The sequence below is a fragment of the Podarcis gaigeae genome (genome assembly GCF_964106915.1).
Source record: "Podarcis gaigeae genome assembly, chromosome: 17".
NCBI lineage: Eukaryota > Metazoa > Chordata > Lepidosauria > Squamata > Lacertidae > Podarcis > Podarcis gaigeae.
In genome coordinates, this window is record NC_139694.1 from 21,768,241 (window position 1) to 21,789,864 (window position 21,624).

The window sequence follows — 21,624 nt, forward strand, 5'->3', positions numbered from 1 at the left end:
CAATTTTGTACAGAAAACATGGGCCATTAAGATTTAAGTTCACTTATTTGCATATATTATGTACTGTTTGAATATTAAAAGTTCCACTCATTTTAACTGAATTGGATTGCACCCAGAAATGATTATGTAAGGAAACCACTGTTCCAGATGATTGGAAGCATTGATTGCCTGTATGCGTATGTGTCTACTCCAGAACATTGTTCACCCTAAATTAATGGTAAGGTAATTTACAGAATATAAAATATATGTCCAAATAGCTCTTAAAAACATTTCTCTTTTTGAACAATATTTTTCATCAAACTTACTTTGGGACTAATGGAACCCATACTTGACCATAAGCTGAAGTAGCAACTCTCACTGGGTGACAAACAGATTGAACGTATTGTCCTTCATAAGTAACTAATGGACTTTTAGAAAAGCTCAACCAAAAAAACAAAAAAACCCTCTTCCAGCTTTAGTACAATATATGATTTTTCAGATGAAGCATGAAGTCCCAAAGAACATTTCTGTATGTGTGCTCATAAACTGCTTGAGCAAATACCGTATTTTTTGCACCATAACACTCACTTTTTTCCTCCTAGAAAGTAAGGGGAAATGTCTGTGCGTGTTATGGAGTGAATGCCTGCGGGTGGCGGGGGGATCTGCTGCAGTCGTGAGCAGAGGATCCATGGTTCCCCTTCCTTCCCTCCTCCGTGGTTACAAAGCATGGATCCACATGGATCCTCAGGATTTTTGCATTGGGCTACTCCAAACTCACTGTCAGATCACATGTCTGTGGCCACAGCATGAACCACAAAAATCATATATCCACTATTTTGTTTAAAATATTTTTTTTTCTTGTTTTCCTCTTCTAAAAACCACATGCGTGTTATGGTCTGGTGCGTGTTATAGAGCGAAAAATACGGTAATTTGGCTCTTTGGGGTGTTCTTGTTGGAATATACCTTGCATACTATGATTTCTGTAATTTTGTGAACAATTGTGACATAATTTTACAAAGTTCATTTAGTCTCTGCTCTGCTACAGCTGGGTATAAAGTTTGTTGAAAGTAAGCTCATTTCAGTAAACATGTATCTGAATTTGAGGTGTCACTACCATTTATTAAAAGGACCCATGTATCTCCGAGAATAAAAGTGAGTCAACACCAAAATTAAATGCGGCAGTCAGTGAGGCAAGATGAACTTGCATTTCTGTTCCAACTGATATCAAGAAGCCAATGCAACAGGCTTGCCTAGGGAGAATGGTATAAAGCACAATCATAACCATGTCTAATCAGAAATCAGCCCCATTGAATTCAATGGGACTTACTCCAAGGTAAGTAAAGTCAGGATTGCAGTCTTAATCTTTTTTATTGTATGATCAAATCAATCAGGTTCTAGAAGAAAAGGGGATATAAATAAAAGGAGGCTACTTCCTGTTTTAATTTGGTTTAAGGCTACTCCAGCTTTTCAAAATGGGTTTCCAAGATCTCTGGTAGGAATAGGTGCCTTAGAATGTCTGATGTGTATTTATAGGAGTCCTGCGGGTATGTTTAGCCTTCAATTTTTATTGCTGCAAAACTATACGAAATAAACAACCCCTCGGATCACTAAGTGACCTCTAGGACTATTCAAGCATAGTATTTCTTTACCAAATACTCAGGATTGCAATCCTATACCATTTAGACACTTTTCACATGTTATAGTACAACTGCAGGGATGCATCCACAGCAAAGTGTTTCCTACGTTTCCAATGTAACATTTAAACTGCATTTTTATTCTTAGATATTAGTTTGATGCACTAGAATAAAATAAATCTGAAATCTGTTTTAGCAACTTGATAATAAAACATAGTTTCCACATTAAATTATATGAATATTGTATTTATTGTATCATATTTTGACTATCATTGAATAAACCTGATGTTTAAATTTGAGCTACCTACTTTTAAAATGTTCAGCTGCATTATCTGAAAACGGTGCTTTTCTTTACTGGAGTCACAATACAATTCAGTTTATAAAAATCAATCATTTCAAATCAATGCATACAATTAAAAATGAAAACCCCAAACATATTTTACACCAATGATGTGAACCTAGAGTGCTGTACATCATTACTGTCAGGAAAATAATAGCTTTTTTGCCCATTTAAATGAAAGCAATTAGCCTTGAAATAGAAACTGGTCAACACACTAGTAGTTCTGCAAGGAAGAAGTGCTACATATTTGTTTAGTGCTTGGTGCTTCATTCTCATCTAAATGCAGCTGAAAGGGAAGTATTGGTAGGGCAAGGTCATACAACTTTGGCACTGATACAATTTCAAAAAAGAATCTAAAGCACGATGCCATTAATATCAATACCACTGCATTACAATATTCAGCTTCCTTTACACAGAATGCAGAAACTATTTTTATGCCCAGATTCAAATATTTGACCTTGGAAATAAACCCCATGCTTTTGACTGTAACTTGCTTCCCAGAAAGCTTACTGTGGTGCCTTTAGCGATACAGTGGTACCTCGGGTTAAGTACTTAATTCGTTCCGGAGGTCCGTACTTAACCTGAAACTGTTCTTAACCTGAAGCAACACTTTAGCTAATGGGGCCTCCCGCTGTTGCCACGCCGCCGGAGCCCGATTTCTGTTCTTATCCTGAAGCAAAGTTCTTAACCTGAAGCACTATTTCTGGCTTAGTGGAGTCTGTAACCTGAAGCATATGTAACCTGAAGCGTATGTAACCTGAGGTACCACTGTACTAGATATATACTTAAATAAAAATGTTCAGGGTGCTATTGAAGTAAGTTTTATGCAGATCCACTGAAATTAATGGACCTAACTTAGCCATGTTTATTAATTTTAGTGGGGTTGCATGGAGTAAGACAGTGGAATATCATCTGCAGCTCTCTGAGTTTCACTGGCGAAACATGGCCAAACGCGTGTAACCATGTTGCGTACTTGTAACGTCATTTTAGTTCTCATGCGTTCATTTATATGTGCTCTCTGGCACACACAGCCTCACAGCTGATTACTGTTGTGATACTGCAGCTTCCTAATTTATCTGTATCCCCTTCTACCATCTGATTGCCCATTGTGTCCCTAGACCTTTGTTACCAACAACTTAATGCCTTGGCAGGAGCTAAGCATTCTGTAATATCATAGGAAGCAGCCAATGACAGCAGGTGGAGCAGCTTTTTTTAAAAAAAAAATCAAATTGGTATGACTTATAGCCTGCATTCAGGCCTTTTAATTTGCATATCACTGATCTATTGGATTCTGCCTTTAAAAAGAAGTTATTCTGATGTTTAAGGGAAGGATTGGAAGCCATTGGGGAAGAGCTGCAGTTCAATGGTAGAGCATCTTCTTTGCGTGCAGAGCTCCCAGGTTCAAACTTTGATATCTCCAGGTAGAGTTAAGAGAGACTCCCACCTGAAACCCTGAGAGGCACTACCAGTGCTGAGCCAGATGACCTAATAGTATAAGGCAGCTCACTATGTTACTATGGCTCTGCAGACATTACTAGTCTGAAATTCCCATCATCCCTGACTACTGACCATGCTGGCTAGGACTTATGGGAGGTGGAGTCCAACAACATCTGGAGGGCCACAGGTTGCCCAGCTCTAATGCATGATTCTTTCCTCACAAATCTCAAACTCCAGATGTTTTACACATTTCCAACTGGGCTGGATCCTTCTGTTATTCACAGTACAAATGCCTGCTTTTCTCCTTTAACCTTCAGAAACCAATAAACATTTTGTAAAATTGATTTTCCTAAAGAGTTAACTTGCCAGGATTTCGGTTCCCCAAAGTGGAGATAATTAATGCTGTAGAGATCCATATCTTCAGTATGCCATGCAAACGTTGTCTTCCACATGCCAAAATACAGATATGGGGTGTTGACTCCCTCAATTGAGATTCCGCAGTCTTCTTCTACGACATCCAGTATAGTATTAAGATGAGCGATATTCCATTCGTTAACATTCTGAAAGGAATATACGGGGACACAACTGATCAATGTCAAAAAAGATAAAAAGGGGGGGGAAGATATGAACAAAAGCAAACTTGCACCATCAGCTTTTCACTGAGAGGGCAAAATTCAAGACAAAAGAGAGCTGTCCCACAGGACTTGAGGATGACTATTTGTATACACGACAAAGGATGGCTTCAGATACATGTTAAAAACAAAATCAGTCTCTTAGCAGCAGTTACTATTTCAACATTAGTAGGAACTACTCTTTGCTCAAGCACTGTCATTTCAGTATTGTATCTCTTGAACTAGGTATACTTTTAAACAAAAAACATAACAGGAATAGGAGTCAAGTACTGTACTGTAGTGGCCAATTATGAGATAAGGTGCAAATGCAATAGCTCCTTAAACTTTCTACCTTTTTTGTGGCAGAAAACACACACAAATCTGTTGCACTAGACTAGACATAACCTAAGAAAAATATGTCTGTTATTATGAACTCCATAGTTCAGCTTTCTTTGTAGAACTCCACAATTTGTTCTAAATGACAGCTACTACCTTAGGATATTTCCAAGTGTACAGAAGAAGACTTCATCAGTAAACAAAACAGACAGTTATATCCATGAAATACAATGCTATCAGTGCTTTCAAGAAGTGCAGTTATTACCACAGTAAATCATGAAAGAAAGGTTTGCTTTGATTTTGCAGCTTTCTAGAAATAAAAGCATGAGTTTATACCCCATCTTTAATCCTCTGTTTAAGATTTTACTACACTTTTCCCCATTCCTCACCCACCCCCGTAACTAGATAACTATTGATAAACCTATTTTCTATAAATATATTAACTCTGATATCAAAATATCACTAAATTTAGGGGTCGTATACCTCTGACTACCAGACACCGAAGGCAATTACTGGGACGGACAATCTTCATCATGCCCTATGAACTAGCTTGGTGGTTGTTGAGGAGCTTAATAATAATAATAATTCAGGAGGCACGCTTTTAGCTTTGCTCTGCAGGTAACTTGCAACAATTACATGCTCTTTGCAAGCAGTACAGAGGAAGCAAGACGTAGCATAGACTGGTTGCAGTCATTGGGTTGTACCCAGTGCAGTCATACTCAGAGCAGCCACAATGAAATGAATGGCCATTGACTAACTATGATCCATTAATTTCATTGGGTCTATTCAGAGAATAGCTTAATTGGATACATGCCATTGAGACATCTTACTTCATGGGACTGAGAAGTGCAAAAACTTCACAGGTATTCTAAATGAAACTTTAAATGAAAGCACGAGCCTCAGTTCAGTTTGATTTACCTGGGCAAACAAAAATTGCCTTCCGACTTGCACTCCTTCCACCCTCAGTTCTCATATGAGGCACCTCTGAAACTCAAGTCCAAAACAGTATGAACTTAGAACCCCTTAACTTGATTGGCACATGAGATTCACTGTTGCCCCAAGACTGTCCACGTAAAACTGTTGCAGGAAACTTGGGAATATTGAAACCTGTTAGTTAGCATGCTACCTGTTCTGAAGCTTCTTCCCCCCACCCCCAGCCTTAGTTATTCGTCTCAGATACCTGTCCCCTGAAGCAAAATCCACCTCCCCACCCACCCTGAGACCATGTTGTTCAATTTCTCTCCAACAGGCTGTTCCACAGTTCAGTCTCTGTGATTCTCCTCAAAGGCCTGCTAACATTTGTTGTCTTGTGGTACATCCATATGAGTAGACTGCTGCAGCCCATCTAGACGCTAAGCCTTGCCTCCTCTACCCTGTTTCTTTGCCTCCTGTCGATCTTTGTTATTTTATTCAAGTGAGTTAGGAACCTTGAGTTCCCTTGAATAAATTATCGTATTTTTCACTCTATAGGACGCACTTTTTCCCCTCCAAAAATGAAGGGGAAACGTTTGTGCGTCCTATGGAGCGAATGCAGGCTCCTTGGCTTCAGTGAAAGCAACGCGAAGCCTCCAAAGCGCAGAGGGATCAATCCCTCTGCGCTTTGGAGGCTACACGTTGCTTTCGCTGAAGCCTGGAGAGCGAGAGGGGTCGGTGCGCGGTACCTCTTGCTGCGCTCCAAAGGCTTTGGGGTTAGCTCCGTGAAGGCACCCCGCTGCCCTGTGGAGGCTTGAAAGGCTGTCCCCAAAGCCAGAACAGAGAGATGGAGCGCTGCGCAGCGTCTCACTGTTCTAGCTTGGGGATGCCGGGGCTTTATGGGGAAACCCCGGGCTTCCCCCTTCAGCCCCAACACTGATTTGATTCAAAATATTTTTTACTTATTTTCCTCCTCTAAAAACTAGGTGCATCCTTTGCTCGGGTGCGCCCTATAGAGCAAAAAATACGGGAATCAATTTTTGGACCTATATTGAGAGGGTTCTAAGGACTCAAATTTGCTTGCTTCAACAACCATGACAATCCTAGTATTTTCCCTGCAGGGAGGAGCAGCAACCCAAAATCCATTCCCCGTTGAGCTGGGAACTTTGGTCTAATGACAACTGCACACCCTCAGGTCACGGTGAAAGTTAGGAATCCTGTGCCCAACCTTCTCCTCTCGTTAGAACAGGCTATTACAAGCATTTCAATATCTCCACTTCTCCCTAACTCTTCCATTTATTAAATCTCATTATCCTTCTGTCCTTGCGTGGCTCAAATATATCTAATTTCATTCAAGCATTCCCCTGGAGCATCTAGCCCTCCAGTTCTGCCTTCTGGATCGCTAGTGCCAGTCCCTGCTCTTTATACAGCAACAATTAGATCCTCTGCTTTCACCTACCTTTGTTTCCATCATATCAACAAGTGTGAAATATTTACCCAAACATGAGTTTGGGTAGCCTAGGTACAATCATGCTCTAACCAACCATTTTACTCTTCAGTGATTCAAGCCACAAAGCTATTTTACTCTTAAATGCCATTTTAGTGCTGCAATTAACCATACACTTTTTTCCTCTTTGGAGCCAAAATTGGGACTCAGTGGTTCTTCCTAATTCCTCCAATTAATTAAAGTGACTAATGATGCAGTGCAATGGGTTTGCAACGACTCTGGATAAAAGATCCCAAAATATCAACCCTCCAAGGGTGCACATGTAGACATGGATGTTCACGTACAACGTGCAATTTAGAAACACGTGACGCCTTGGTTACAGCGCACTGTTGAAACTGGAGTACTAGACAAGACAGATCTTTTCTGTACAAACGTTCAGACTAGGAAATAGTAAATGTTTCCTGGACACTAGTGGCTAACAACTGGTGCAAGCTTCCATAAATCCAAGCGGGCTTTGAAGTTGTGTTTCCTATGACACCTGGAAAACCATTTTAAAAAGCGGAATCCTGGATTATATATGGCACAGGGCTCAGCTCTCCAAAGCAAAATGTAAAAAAAATCCTCTGGATGATTCCAAATAGCTCCTTGACTCACTGACTTTATTAACAGAGGGGTTGTTTTCTACAGATTTTGCACTGATTTTAATGCCACTTGAGTTTAAAGAATTCAGACATTTTTACCATGCATAATATGCAGCATCACAATGGAATGACTGGTTGGAATATTGAAATATTCTGGTTGGATTTTTTTTTTAAAGGAAGCATTATGGAATAAAATCCATAATATAATGTTGAAACTACAGTGCTTCCATTAAGTCTTCTGCATTGCTTTTACTTTTGATAACACAATTCAAATATTTCATTTATCACATATGGCTTCTCATGAGGAAATAATTACACCAAGCACTTTTGCTCCTTCCATTGCCTCATTTCTAGACAGATTGTATTTTATCCATCCTTATTGAATACATGAAAATCCCTAATTTGAATAAATATGAGAGATTTAGATTCTAAATTGAGAGATTTCACTAACAGCACAACACACATGAAAATGTTTTCTTGTGCAAGGCCGCCACCTGGTGGCTGAAGAAAATATACATACTATATATCAATTGTTCCCTCCTAAAGATGCATAAATATCAAGACTTCTCTAACAACTTTTCCCTTTGCATTCCTTTGCATGTTAGAAATGGTCTTAACCTCCATTTAACCCAGCACCACTTCTGTGTTTTATTTTTATACCCTTCCAGACGTTTCCTTCAACTTTCCTTTGCTGTCTGTCACCATTTCCCCTGCCTAACTTTTCATTATGTACAGTCATACCTCATGTTACATTTGCTTCAGGTTGAGCATTTTCAGGTTGCATACCGCGGTGACCCGGAAGTACCAGAACAGGTTACATCCGGGTTTCGCCGCTTGCACATGCACAGGCGTGCAAAATAATGTCACGCGCATGCGCAGAAGCGGCGAATTGCGACCCGTGCACGTGCAAATGCGGGTTGCGTTCTTTTCAGGTTGCGAATGGGCCTCCAGAACAGATCCCGTTCGCAACCAGAGGTACCACTGTATTATTCTTGGAGGTGTCTCATGCTTCCTTTGCAACATGTTATATTGATGCTTATTAAGAGTGGAAACAGGAAATAAATTATGCAGCTCCTTCAGAGATGCAGAAGAGGAGACATAAAGATAATTGTACTCCACACAATTCCCAAAGACTTTACAACTTTATAGTATCAGCAGTTGCCAAATCAATATACCTCTATTAAAAGCTTTTCTCCACCATTTGGGATAGCTGGCCCAATTGCATTATTGGCCTTCTTGCATTAACATGCCCAAATGCAGGGCACAAGACAAGAGTTCAAATACTGCTGTTTCCCTTCCTTCTGGCTGTGAGTTGTATCACACGTGTCTTCTCTCCAAGCCACCAGAACAGGAAGAGAGCTTGGTACTCAAACAACTTGTAACCCAAACACTGCAAACCCGGAAGTAAGTGTTCTGATCTGCGAACTTTTTTCAGAAGCCAAACGTGCTCCGTTTTGAGTGTTACGCTTCCGATTTGAGTGCCACACTTCCATTTTGACTGTTACGCTGAGGTCTGTCGGTTCTTGCTATTTATTTTTTGTTTCTGTGGCTTTCTTTTTTTGTTTTTGTGACGGTGTGGAACCCAGTTCAGCTACTGATCAATTGGTTGTGTGACTGCAGTACATTGTTTATTGCTTTCATTTTATGGATCAATGGTCTCGTTAGATAGCAAAATTCATGTTAAATTGCTGTTTTAGGGGTTGTTCTTAAAAGTCTGGAACGGGTTAATCCGTTCTGCATTACTTTCCATGGGAAAGCACGCCTTGGTTTTGGAACCGACTTCCGGAACAGATTAGGTTTAAGAACCAAGGTACAACTGTAAACTACTATTGGGACAATTCTATGTATGCCTACTCATACATAGAAAAAAGCTCTAATTTATTTTTACTTATTAAATTTGCACACTGCCCGTCATCTCAAGATCTCAGGGCAGTTTCACAACATAAAAATATTGTGTTCAGTGGGCCATACTCTCATGTGGTGTGTAGACTGCAGCCTTTGCATGTCACGCCCACCTTCATCAAACATTCATAAGAATGGGGAAACTGCAAACTCATCATGCAATGAGCACATGCACTGAAATAAATGGAAATCAGATAATAGTCAAACTACGGGGGGGTTTTTTAACGATGCAACTTCAGCTAATTTATAAGGATGACTGAACAGAGAGCTTACTTCTTTATATATGCTTCCGTTAATATCAGCTCCATAGATCGGTGCCACAAAAGTTAGATTTTTCCAGTATTTGCGCTCCAAGTCTTCATAGTCTAAATGTCTTGGGGTACAATATCTGAAAAGGGAGGAGAAGAAAGAAATTAGTTACAAAAGGTCAGCAGTTATAAATTCATTGTGTGTCTTGTAAGACTTATGTGATTATTATTATCGGGGTGACATGTTATCACACCTGAAGTGAACAAGGAACTTTAGATATTATTTATGGGGAGGGGAGTCTTCCTGCAAAGTTTATCTACTGTACTGAAAGTCCCAAGAATCTGGCTCTATTGCCAACTAATATCAACAACTGGCTGATCTCTCCAAGCCAACGAATTGTGCTAGGTGACTTGGTGTTTTCCTTCTCCTATCCCTCAACCGCACTATGCCAATGCAGACAGATAATTTTGAAGCACCTCTAGCTAAAGTACATGAATATAAACCAGAGTGCGAAAAAATAGCATAGAAACGGTTTGTATGCATTCATCTATTTGTCTCTTTCCAGTTACACTGCGTTGTACCATAGGCCTTTTGAGCAAATTCGTTTTTCCAAGCCTATCTCGAATGCATATGCCATTTCCTAATCTATGCAGTCTTGTTTAATACCATAGTTCTTCTCTGACTGTTTTTAGTGGGCTTATCTTGCATATCACAAATGTAGAAAACCAAATACAAGAGTTAGATATGAGATACTATATATGAACCATAACCAAATATTGGAATTTTTGGAATAAAAGTAATTCTTGCAACACTCTTAAAAGTAACATTAAGATAATTCATATTTCACTTGACTTAACTAGAGCTGCTAGCTTTGCTTTGCTGAAAGATCTTTTGTCTGGCAACTCAACAGTCCTCCAGCAAATGCAGTAGGAGTTTCCTTTCCTTCTGCAGCCCGCTGCAGCCCTCCACCTGCTCCAAGAGATTTTCCCAACCATCCAGGTTAGATTTTGGGGAAACACCAGGCACTGCAAGTAGGAGGAGAGGAAGTCCAATTGTGCAAGCAGGCTGACAACATTCATTGCTTCTAAATTGAAATCAAAATACTGCTATCAGCTTATTTTCTAATAGTTTTAGGCAGCCTCCTACCAAATAACCAATAATATAAAAGCTAGATCAATATAGTTTCTAAAGTGAAACATTCCCTATCTCCAAAAGCTGTGTGACCTTGAGAATAGAAACTGCAGAACAGCCTGTGTGGAGGGTTTGCAGAAAAAGTGGAAGTGTAAAAATGTGAGGAATGTGTTTTTATTAGCCCTTAGAAGCCATGTATTAAGGAATTTTATTGAATTCTATTGGGGGGAAATGCACACATGAGCATAAGTATGCATTCTTAAACTATAGCTTTTATTTAGAAACCATAAATTGCAATCTATAGATTATCCTACAGTATACATGACTTAATTACTCTAAAGTAAAACTGTAACTTAAGCGTGCAACCACATAATCTCCACCTTGTGGTGGCACTAAATGACTATACCTACTTGTCACTGTTGGCAAGTTGCCGAAACTCCTTCACAGTCATTGGCTTTTTCTGAATGTTGTACTGAGTGAAGAGCCCTGATTGCCCAGTAACCATCTGTTGAATTGGAGCTGGTATAATCAGAGAATCAATGTCATCATAGCATTTTCTTGGCTTCCACTCCTTTGGGGGAATCACCTAGAAATTTAGGGGAACAGCATATTAACAGCAGCCAGTGTAACTTAAAAGAAGGTTTAAAAGGATGAAAACAAAGAGTTACATTTAATGAAATTCTATATAAGGAAAGCCAGCAGTATTATCTGGAAAACTCAACATTCATGTAAAGCCAGTAGATTTGGTGGCCCAATGGCAGATATTAGTTGCCAGAATGCTGCTTACCAGTGGAATTTTCTATTTGTTTTCTTTGAACAGCAGCCTCCTGCTCTATAGTATCAGTGCCAAAGCTTCTTGCTATATCTCAAGGGGGAGTCAAAAGCTTTGCTAAATGTGCATTATTTGATCCATAATAAGGGCAGATAATCTCTGCCAAATATTGCTGGACTATAACTTCCGTGATCCCTGACTATTGGCCATGGGATTGATGGGAGTTGGGAGTCCAACAAGATATGGAGGGACACAGGTTAGATACCCCTGGCGTGCAGCCATAGTGCCCAATGTTTTAACAGAGAGAATATTTGATCCTGGATTTTAATTTCTGAAAAATGTGTTACATTGTGTTAAATATTACCTTATGCATGATAGAAAAAGGTGAAAATAACAGTGGCGTAATAGCCACAGGCTAATATTTGTGTTAACTCCAAATTATGAATAAAGGCCAACCTATGCTAACTCTGAAGGGTTGGGGGGCGCTGTGGGTTAAACCACAGAGCGTAGGACTTGCCGATCAGAAGGTCGACGGTTCAAATCCCCGCGACGGGGTGAGCTCCTGTTGCTCAGTCCCTGCTCCTGCCAACCTAGCAGTTCAAAAGCACGCCAGTGCAAATAGATAAATAGGTACCGCTCTGGCGGGAAGGTAAACGGCATTTCCGTGTGCTGCTCTGGTTTCGCCAGAAGCGGCTTAGTCATGCTGGCCACATGACCCGGAAGCTGTACGCCGGCTCCCTCGGCCAATAAAGCGAGATGAGCGCCACACCCTAGAGTCGGTCATGACTGGACCTAATGGTCAGGGGTCCCTTTACCTTTATGCTAACTGTTTTATAAAAGAACTGTCAGGCATTCTATATTGCATTTTGTTTGCGGCAGTGAATATTAAATTAATTGGCTGAGATGCCATAATGGCACAAAACGTTCACAAGTGTTCCAAGTACTCTGGGGACAAAAGCACTTGGAACACTTGCAGATCAATTTCTGTAAAGGAAGGAAAAGTTGTCAGTTCGCAAGGAATTAAAAACCTCACATGGGGCTCTGGGGACAAGAATAGCTTTTCTGACAGCCAGAGGATTGGAAAGTGATCCTAGAACAAATTAAAGGGCAGGAATTCAGGGACAAGGTAAAGGAGGTGTGATAATATTTTTAGGTAAAGAACTGCATTACTTAAGCGAAAAGCTGGCAGGGACTACTTTCTAGTAGTGGACAGGTCCAGACCCGCACACAATCACAATTCATGTGAATTGTATTGTGTTTTACAAGAGTTTTGAATTATATTCCATGTATCAGCTAATTGTCATTTGGACTAGAAGCTGTTGGCCTCAGTGCTTCTCTTCACCAAAATGAGTGATTTACCAGAACAATTTATGGCTTAATTCTTTAGTAATATGTTGCCTTTTACTTTTTTCTGGTTTAATTTATCTGCCTTGCTTTTATACATGGCTGTAGTGAGCACAGGGATTTGTATTTTAATTGTATCTTGCTCAGGAATATTTTAAAGAAATAAACTGTGTGTTTTATACATGTGACTTAACTTTGCAAATTACAATGGCTCTCAACTAGTGGAACTTTAATTTCTTCTTGCGACACAACTGTAGTCTGGATTGTGTAAGGATTGTGTTTGTTGGCCTAGGTTCACGGACAGATACACTGCTTGATAGAAGGATACTTGTAAGCATGTGGACAAATTGTATACTTTAACAGCGTTTTCCCCCCTGCTAGCCCAACCCTCCACGTGCACAGGCCTGCACTCTTGGAAGTTTGTACCCTGTGCCAAGTGAGTCCTGACTCTTGACATGCTGAAGACCACTGGTCTACAAAATTTAGATAAGGTTTTCCATATTCTGGGGCTGTGGACCAAGACCAAAGTAGTCTACACCACGGAACTAAGCTTGAATACACTTGATCAGTGCCTTGAGGGATGCTGGCATATGGTCACAAGTTTTTCTTTTCTTGACAAAAAGCCTGAATTTCTTCAGGGGTGGACTTTGGTAATATGGTGCTCTGAGCAAGGGCAAAATATGGTGCCCCTGCCCAAGTATTTCTTATTTTCACAATAATTCTTTTAGGTACAGTTTACCCATATTTTACCTGTACATTATCTGTACAAATAAAGGTATGGTGATGATGATGCACCCCATTGGCTCAGCACCTGGGGCAGGGACTGCTCACACCACCCTAAATCCATCATTGATTTGTTTTCCAGATAAACTTTAATAAACTGAGGGTCTTTTTAAGTGCTTTCAGACTGAATTGTCTTTACATTAAACTGCACAAGTCTAAAATACATGACAAAATTAATTTCAGCAAAAGATGCTGCCCCTTAAAAGAAATTGTGAAAATGTAGGCAAGTAAAATCCTGAAATTAGTACATGTCTCTTCATTTATGTACATCAGGTAAAAACATATGGCAGAAGCTTTAGCCAGTAAGATGCTCTGCACAAGTATTTATTCCACAAATTTTCAGAAAATGTATGCACACTTGAAAAGGAACTAAATATTGCTTAGGGAGGGAGAGAAACCGTGCATTTAAAATGTATGCATAAAAATCAAATATGTGCATAGCAATTCTCATTTTCATGACTATTAAGCATGCACTTGTGATTTGGGCTACACGGTGTGAATATTCTAAGAACATTTGCATGCTTTTCTTTAACTCAAGGTCAATGATGATTTTTTTAAGGCCACAAAGCTCAAACTATTTTAATTCTCACAGTATCTTCTCTTGGAGCCAACATGAATAAATTTCTGAGAATTTATATTTAACAACATACCACTGTACTCTACTACCTATGAAAACATATTGAGTCAGTTTCCACCCCAAAGAATTTCAGCATTATATGTCATACATTTTATGGTTAAAAAAAACCTGGTTCTGAATGGAAAAACAACACAGAGATAACTAATCCAAGGTCACCAAGCAGATGGCTTCAGCAAAAACAGCACCAGAAGCCCAGGGAGCAGCAGTTGAGCAAGCCCGAAGACATGGAGATGGAAGCATCCCCACTTCCACACTCTCCAGCTCCTCAGCCCACCCCTACCTCTCATCTTCCATTCTCACCAGCTGATGCCCTGTGCTTCATGCCTTCCATGGGCCTGGATGCAAAGAACGAGGTGCAGCTTCAAGTCAACAGCTGTGAGCCACCAGGATCCTGCTGAGGCTCTCTCAGCATCTTTATCATGGCATCTCCCTACCACTTGGTGGATTCATATAGCTGCCCCATTCCCTCCCTCTACCGGCAACCTCATCTTCTGCTACCATATAGGCCAAGGTTCAGCTGAAGAAGCTGGAGATGCAGCTGGCAGATGAACCATCGTGCAACGAGAGCATCCCGAGCATGGAGGCACTGCTGGACCTCCTTCTCAGGAGTACGTGCAGGAGCCACGCCCTGTGACCTGGGGCTTTCCTAAGTTTGTTCTCAAGAGGGAAGGCGTGGCCACACAGGTGAGGCCGATTGGTAACTCACAGCACCTGATGACAAGAGCCAAGAAGGGATATAAGATCAGCATTTCCCTTTGGCTCTTTGCCACAGCAACATGCTTCTTGCCTTGCTACGTTTGGCTTCTTGACTCCTTGCTTCCTGACCCTTGACTCCTGGTTTCCTGACCCTCGGACCCTTGGCTTCCTGGCTCCTGGCTTCCACACTCCCGTTCCTGCTCCCATCCCGCCATCTTGCCCCCAGTCCTGATGTCCTCCACCAGGACTTTGACCACCTGTAAACCAGACTGTGACACTCCTGGTCAACCTCTACACAGAGTGCAGCCATGACTCACCACTCCAGAAGGACAGGGTTGAGTGGGGATGGATCTCCTGATTATTGAGAGGGATGTGTGCAAGCTCCTCATCAATGGCACCTGGGCAGGCTACCCAGAGTCAACCTTACCATTGGCAGTAAGCCCAACAGCCCCTTCATCTCCACCATGGCCCACTTCCTGAGGATACCAGCCAGAGCAGCATCTGGCTGCCCTGGCTTAACAAGCACTATGTGTATTTTATGTATGTTTCAATAAAATGAAAAGAGTCACTGGGGTGTGTAGAGCGTGTGTCTGAACTTAACTGTGTTTAGCATTTTTTTAGTTGCTATTCTGTTAATGTTAGTATTTTATAGATTATGAAAGCTGTATTGTAATATGTAATTCAACTTTTGTTGTAATTATTTTTAGTTGCTTTTCGTCTAAGTGTTTTCTAGATCATAACTGTTTTATTGAGGATTTGTTAATTATCTCATAAGATTTATGTTGTATTTGTGATGTTCTATTATGCTTTATTATGTTATTGTGTTTATTGTTTGTAAGCTGCTATGAGACTCATTTGAATGAAAAGCGGCACAGAAATACAATAAATCAAATCAAAATGTTGATTGCACAACACAGGTGGCCACTTAATCTGCTTGATAAGTAGATGACCCTCTGCAGGTTATCGTTTAAAATTATGTTGTATGCTTGAAATTCTACTCTATACTGCTGATAATATTTCACCGTCAACGTTATAAGAGGCCCCAGGACCAAAAAGCATGTATTCTTACTTCATCAACTTCGGATCACAAAAGTGCACCTTTATTTGTCATTGTTCTCTGCTTTTTAACATAACTGCGGGACTGTTGCCTACTTTTATTGTCCTTCTATTATTGGTCAGTATTATGTACCTTATTTTACTGTTTTGCTGCATTTGTAAGTCACTTTATGAATATTTTGATAAATACTTGATATAATTTAAAACCATAGTATTAACAATAATATTAAGACTCAGCCTCTAACAATGCAATCTAATGCCTCTCTACTGAGAAGTGATTCCTGTTTAACTCAATGGGACTTTCTCCCACGTAAATATATATAGGATTGCAGCATAAAGTGTGACTTTCAAGATCCTTTCTCTGTGAATTATGGACTAGGGTTTACAGTCATTACTAAAAATGCACACTATATTAAAAAACTAACACCATATGCAGCCTTTTAACACAGTCACTTCTCACTGATGAGATGCAGACCAGATAAATAGGACATTTTAAAAGAAAAAATAATTCTGGTTTTAATTGTCAAACTGCATACTATATAGCGGCTAGGACATATTACAAGTTTTAATAATATTCAAATACAAATGCCAACATGTTAATAAATTGTTGTTTTGCATCATGCATTACACATCAGATAGAAAAGATTACATGGTATGCTGTGTTTACCTTAGAAATAGGCCTGGAGGAATTGAGGACAAATAAGTTCAGCACTACTGGGGGAAAAACCACCCATTCCTATTACTACAACATACTTTACCTTGACCAAAGTCCTAACTGTTGTATTATAATGACAGGATCCAAATGCATCCATTACTAATTCCAATACAGTGGTACCTCTGGTTACAAACTTAATTCGTTCCAGAGGTCTGTTCTTAAGCTGAAACCATTCTTATCCTGAGGCACGCTTTCACTAATGGGGCCTCCCACTGTGCGTACGCCTCCGGCACGCAATTTCCAGTCGCGTCCTGGGGAACAGTTCGCAACCAGGAGCAGCTACTTCTGGGTTAGCAGAGTTCGTAACCCGAAGTGTTCATAACCAGAGGTACCACTGTATAATATTGGACAAAAGATGGATATTACCACAATCAAGGAAATCAAGGTTATTCTTTGTTTTGGTGCCATGCTTCTTGACTTTGGACATTTTAGTGCAACAAGAAAAGAGTGTTTGTTTGTTTCTATGTGTTATATCAAATAATGTATAGTCAGTCCATTGATTTCATTTAGCTGCCACAGAATAGCCAAGGTGAATATTACATCTGCAGTCTCTTACTATTATAATAAAATTAAATGCCATAATCACTAAAGACATACTACATGATTTTTAGGTTGCAAATATGAAGCAATACAATCTCAGGAGGCCAGTTTTGTTTGGTTCCTTCTCTAGCTTTAGTCAAGATCTCATTAGCAGTATTGTGTTGCACCCCTTCAGAAAACACCTGCATACTTCACGACACAGGTCTCCAGTGTGCAAAACAATAACCCAAGAGAGTTGTTCCTTTATATTTATCTAATGCGTAACATTATATATGAAACCAAGGTATCGAACAAGGTATTAATATAAATCTACAAAGCATTTCACTTTGTAGAAAAACTCCCCTGAGAAGATGCACGTGAAACCCTCAGTATGCAGAGATCTGTCTTTTCTACAGAAGAGAATGGAGAACGCTTGCTAGCAAAGGATGTTCCATGTGTACTTCTGAGGCCCCAGAATGTAACAGGGAATGTAACAGAATGTAAATATGTAAGAACAAGTGAAAACAAATACATTTTAATTTGTTTCCTATAGAAAGAGACATACTAAAAGAAACAAAACTGAAAAAGCACTTGGCTTTGGAGGAAAATTACCATCAGATAAAAATGTCTTGAGAAATTTGTAAATAAATTAAAAAACAAAAAACAATAGCTATTCATTCATTATTCTTTTACTGCAGGATATATCAGTGAGTAGCTTATAAGGTAAAGGTAAAGGTAAAGGTACCCCTGCCCGTACGGGCCAGTCTTGACAGACTCTGGGGTTGCGCGCCCATCTCACTCAAGAGGCCAGGGGGCCAGCGCTGTCCGGAGACACTTCCGGGTCACGTGGCCAGCGTGACATCGCTGCTCTGGCGAGCCAGAGCCGCACACGGAAACGCCGTTTACCTTCCCGCTGGTAAGCGGTCCCTATTTATCTACTTGCACCCGGAGGTGCTTTCGAACTGCTAGGTTGGCAGGCGCTGGGACCGAGCAGCGGGAGCGCACCCCGCCGCAGGGATTCGAACCGCCGACCTTTCGATCGGCAAGTCCTAGGCGCTGAGGCTTTAACCCTCAGTAGCTTATAAATTGTAGTAATAGAATGAGTACCAACTTTGTCCCCAACAAATACAGAACTTTATATACATTGTTGTATGACCTTTTCAGGCAGTCATTGGTAAAGCCAAACCCATGCAACATTTCTCTGATATTTGGCAGTATTTTCCCCCCAGCTATATTTCATTCACATTGTGACATTTGATATATTGTTTGTTACGTCATTTGCATATTAGTATTATCTAGCTATCTGATAGATCTTTATAATGATATGTATAATCTTTATGAGAACTTTATACGGAGTGTACGTATTAAAATTGGTGGTTGGTTGCTCTACACAGCATTTTAAAGGATTTACCTTTGCCAGCCCAGCACGATGAGCACCTTTTGATTCCATGTAAGCCAAGTACTTATTAAAGTCCCTGAACTCATCCATTGTAGGCCGAAAAGTCATGATTTTACAGCTTGGGTTTGGAGGAGGGTCCAAGGATTGAGCAGCCATGGCTGCTCAGATTTACACCTGGTAAAACACAAACACTGTTAGTCATGCAGCAGTGTATTTGAGTAAAAAAAATATTGTAATGCTTTATACATATCAATGCAACTGCATCCAACTGCTGATCATGTTGTGCCTCTTTTCTCCTGCATTGATTGCTTGTGCCTAATACAAATATGTGGTTATGAAGACAAGGTTAGGAACAAAAATGGACAGGAAACAATGTTGGGAACACAACACAAGTTGAAGACACATCCCAAGGAGAAATTTATAAAAGAAGTTATTCATTGTTTCAATCAAGACCCTCAAAGACTCTAGTTTTTGTTTAAAGGATGATCCACTTTGTCTTATATGTGTCTTTGCTATCGACTGATAAGTGTTAGCAAAACAGTCTGGCTGGTTTCAGTGCTTATGTCTGGCATTTATCATAACCCAGGCAGTTTCTGTGTAAAAGGTAAGGAGGTCAGCCTTAGGGTTTTTAATTTGGTTTAGAGTCCTACAGTATTGTTAACTGCATGAAGGAAAGCTGTATGTTTTCAAGTGCCTTATCCATTATTGCTAAATGGACAAATAAAACAGAATTTAGTTCTGAAATGCATAATTCTACTCATCATCATCAGCTGCAGCCCATTATTGTTTTTCATTGAAGAAGAAGAGGAGTTTGGATTTGATATCCTGCTTTATCACTACCCTAAGGAGTCTCAAAGCGGCTAACATTCTCCTTTCCCTTCCTCCCCCACAACAAACACTCTGTGAGGTGAGTGGGGCTGAGAGACATCAAAGAAGTGTGACTAGCCCAAGGTCACCCAGCAGCTGCATGTGGAGGAGCGGAGACATGAACCCGGTTCCCCCAGATTACGAGCCTATCGCTCTTAACCACAACACCACACACTGGCTCTTGTTGCTTTGCTTTGGCACCATGCATGGGGCTCAGTCATATGAAGACAATAAATATTCAAAGAAATATCCTGTAAGTACAAGTAGCAGACCTCCCTCCTCCTCAAAATAATAAATTATTTCCACAGATACCCATAGGCTGGCCCTGTCTTCAGTGTACAGGCATTCAGCAAACTAGGCCATTATGTGGAATGCAAAATCCTCTGTGCAACTTCATGCCCAATTCAGCCCTTCACTGAATGAAGGAATGCAAGTTCTGAAAACTGCACAAGACTCCAATTCCCTGGCATGTTTCTGCCCATGTGCTGGGGATAGGGATTTATGTAGATCCCACCATATGTAGGCAGTTTCCTCGTTTTTTTAAAAAAAGCATTAGCAGTAATATCATTCATATAGGATGACCTCCTGCTTTATGAAATACCAGTAAGTAATTTAGGATTTAGCAGAGCACAAGAGTCCAACAATAAATATACAGCCTTTTATGTATTTGCTGTTCAAAAGTGAAAAGCTTAGGAGAAAATACATTACTTGGCATTCTAACAAACTCCTAATAAGCGTATGAGGCTGTGAACAGATTAAACATTGTTTTTACCTGCTGATTTGACACCTGTCTTCTACATCAACCGGAACAAACAGGTCACTGTCCACTTATGTAACCAGGAGACTGCAGGAGAGAGATAACTTGTATTAATGCAAGTGTATAAATAATAAACTTTTATATATTTGCAAACATAGCGATACATTTTTATCAATTTAATAAAATATGCAATCTAAGTTTATAACTATTTTATTCTGAAAGTTTTTAGCGAACAGAATATAACTGACAGATGAAACATGCAGCTCCAGACAAATAACTAATGAAAACTGGTGTTAAGAACTCAATAGTGTTTGTAAAAAGATCCTGTAATATGAATACAAATTAAACTTATTCCAACAGACATCATGCAGCTGAAACCAGACAGAAGTTTCACTGTTACAATATTGGGGGGAAGCTCCTGATTAGAATAAATTTATTTTGATTTTTAATGTGCAGGTAGCAAAAGTCTTCCTTGTTCTATATTTCTCAACAGAAAACTGTAGCAAAGGGCAGAAGCTTCATCCGCCAAAGCTGCTCTGGAAGACTGTTAGAGGACTGAAATAGCACTGTTTGCAAAAACGTGTAATGTTTATGTTATCTGTATCTCTGTCTTTTGATAGTAAAGTCATTATTATTAAATCCAAAATCATCATAGGGATGGAGAGGCTTCTGCAACCTTATTCCAGACAATCCCATTGTTGCATCAGCAAAATTAAGTTCCTAAAGAAGGAGGTAGTAGATTTGAACTTCTGTTCTTATAACCAAGCATCTGCTCATGAATTTAATGTATTTTTTCCTTGCCAGAGCATGGTCATTTCAAGCCTTCCTTTTATGTTCTTGTTAACATACCAAAATACACAGATACAGGATGGATTTGATTTAAATCAAATAGATTTAAACCATTATTTAAATCGTGGTTTAAATCACTAGTCAGTAAGACTTGATAAATTTTTTTTTTTTTTTTTACATAAAGACTCATTCTTGATGGTATGATCTTAATATTTACAACCAGAGAAAGGTTTCATTTTTGGAATAATAAATTTTCAGAGTAGTTTTTACAGTTACAGTATATCAAAAATTACCAATTTGGTTATACTATCAGAAATACATAGAAAGATAATTATGAAATTACTGTGAGGTTTAATAAGTTAACTGTTTATATTTGGACAACTTTTCTGCTGTACTTTATTGGAAGGAGAAAAATAATCATTTCTTTAATAACAATTTATTTAACTAAAGCAATAACATTATAGCATATGTATCCATGTTTGTTAACTGATGTGGTTAAACGTTTTTTTTTAAAAAAAGACTGAGTTTTAGCACACATGAAAAACTTAAAATAAATCCTTATTTCCTGATTAATAGCGTTTGGACTATAATGTAACTTAAATAGAAAACTATCTTTAGAAAGACTTTTCCTCCAAAAGCATTTTATTTTAAAAATCTGATTAAAATAAAAA

General features: G+C 39.5%; 1 protein-coding gene across 7 annotated transcripts in view; it reads right to left on the reverse strand.

The window, feature by feature from the left end:
- The window catches only part of KDM4C (lysine demethylase 4C), a 182,725-nt gene that overhangs the window by 154,712 nt on the left and 6,389 nt on the right, over positions 1-21,624 (reverse strand). For 4 of the 7 annotated variants that reach the window (XR_014559325.1, XR_014559326.1, XM_083718554.1 and 1 more), the window contains exons 2-6: positions 20,180-20,251; positions 18,553-18,714; positions 11,030-11,205; positions 9,513-9,627; positions 3,757-3,950 (exon numbers count right to left, since the gene is read on the reverse strand). Coding sequence is in view for 4 of the 7 variants with exons in the window: in XM_083718554.1 (XP_083574680.1) it covers positions 3,757-3,950; positions 9,513-9,627; positions 11,030-11,205; positions 18,553-18,696 (629 nt within the window). In the remaining 3 variants the exon portion in view is untranslated. Of the gene's footprint in view, positions 1-3,756; positions 3,951-9,512; positions 9,628-11,029; positions 11,206-18,552; positions 18,715-20,179; positions 20,333-21,624 lie in introns of those variants that run through there. The other 3 variants (XR_014559327.1, XM_083718552.1, XM_083718555.1) reach the window with 1 other exon arrangement.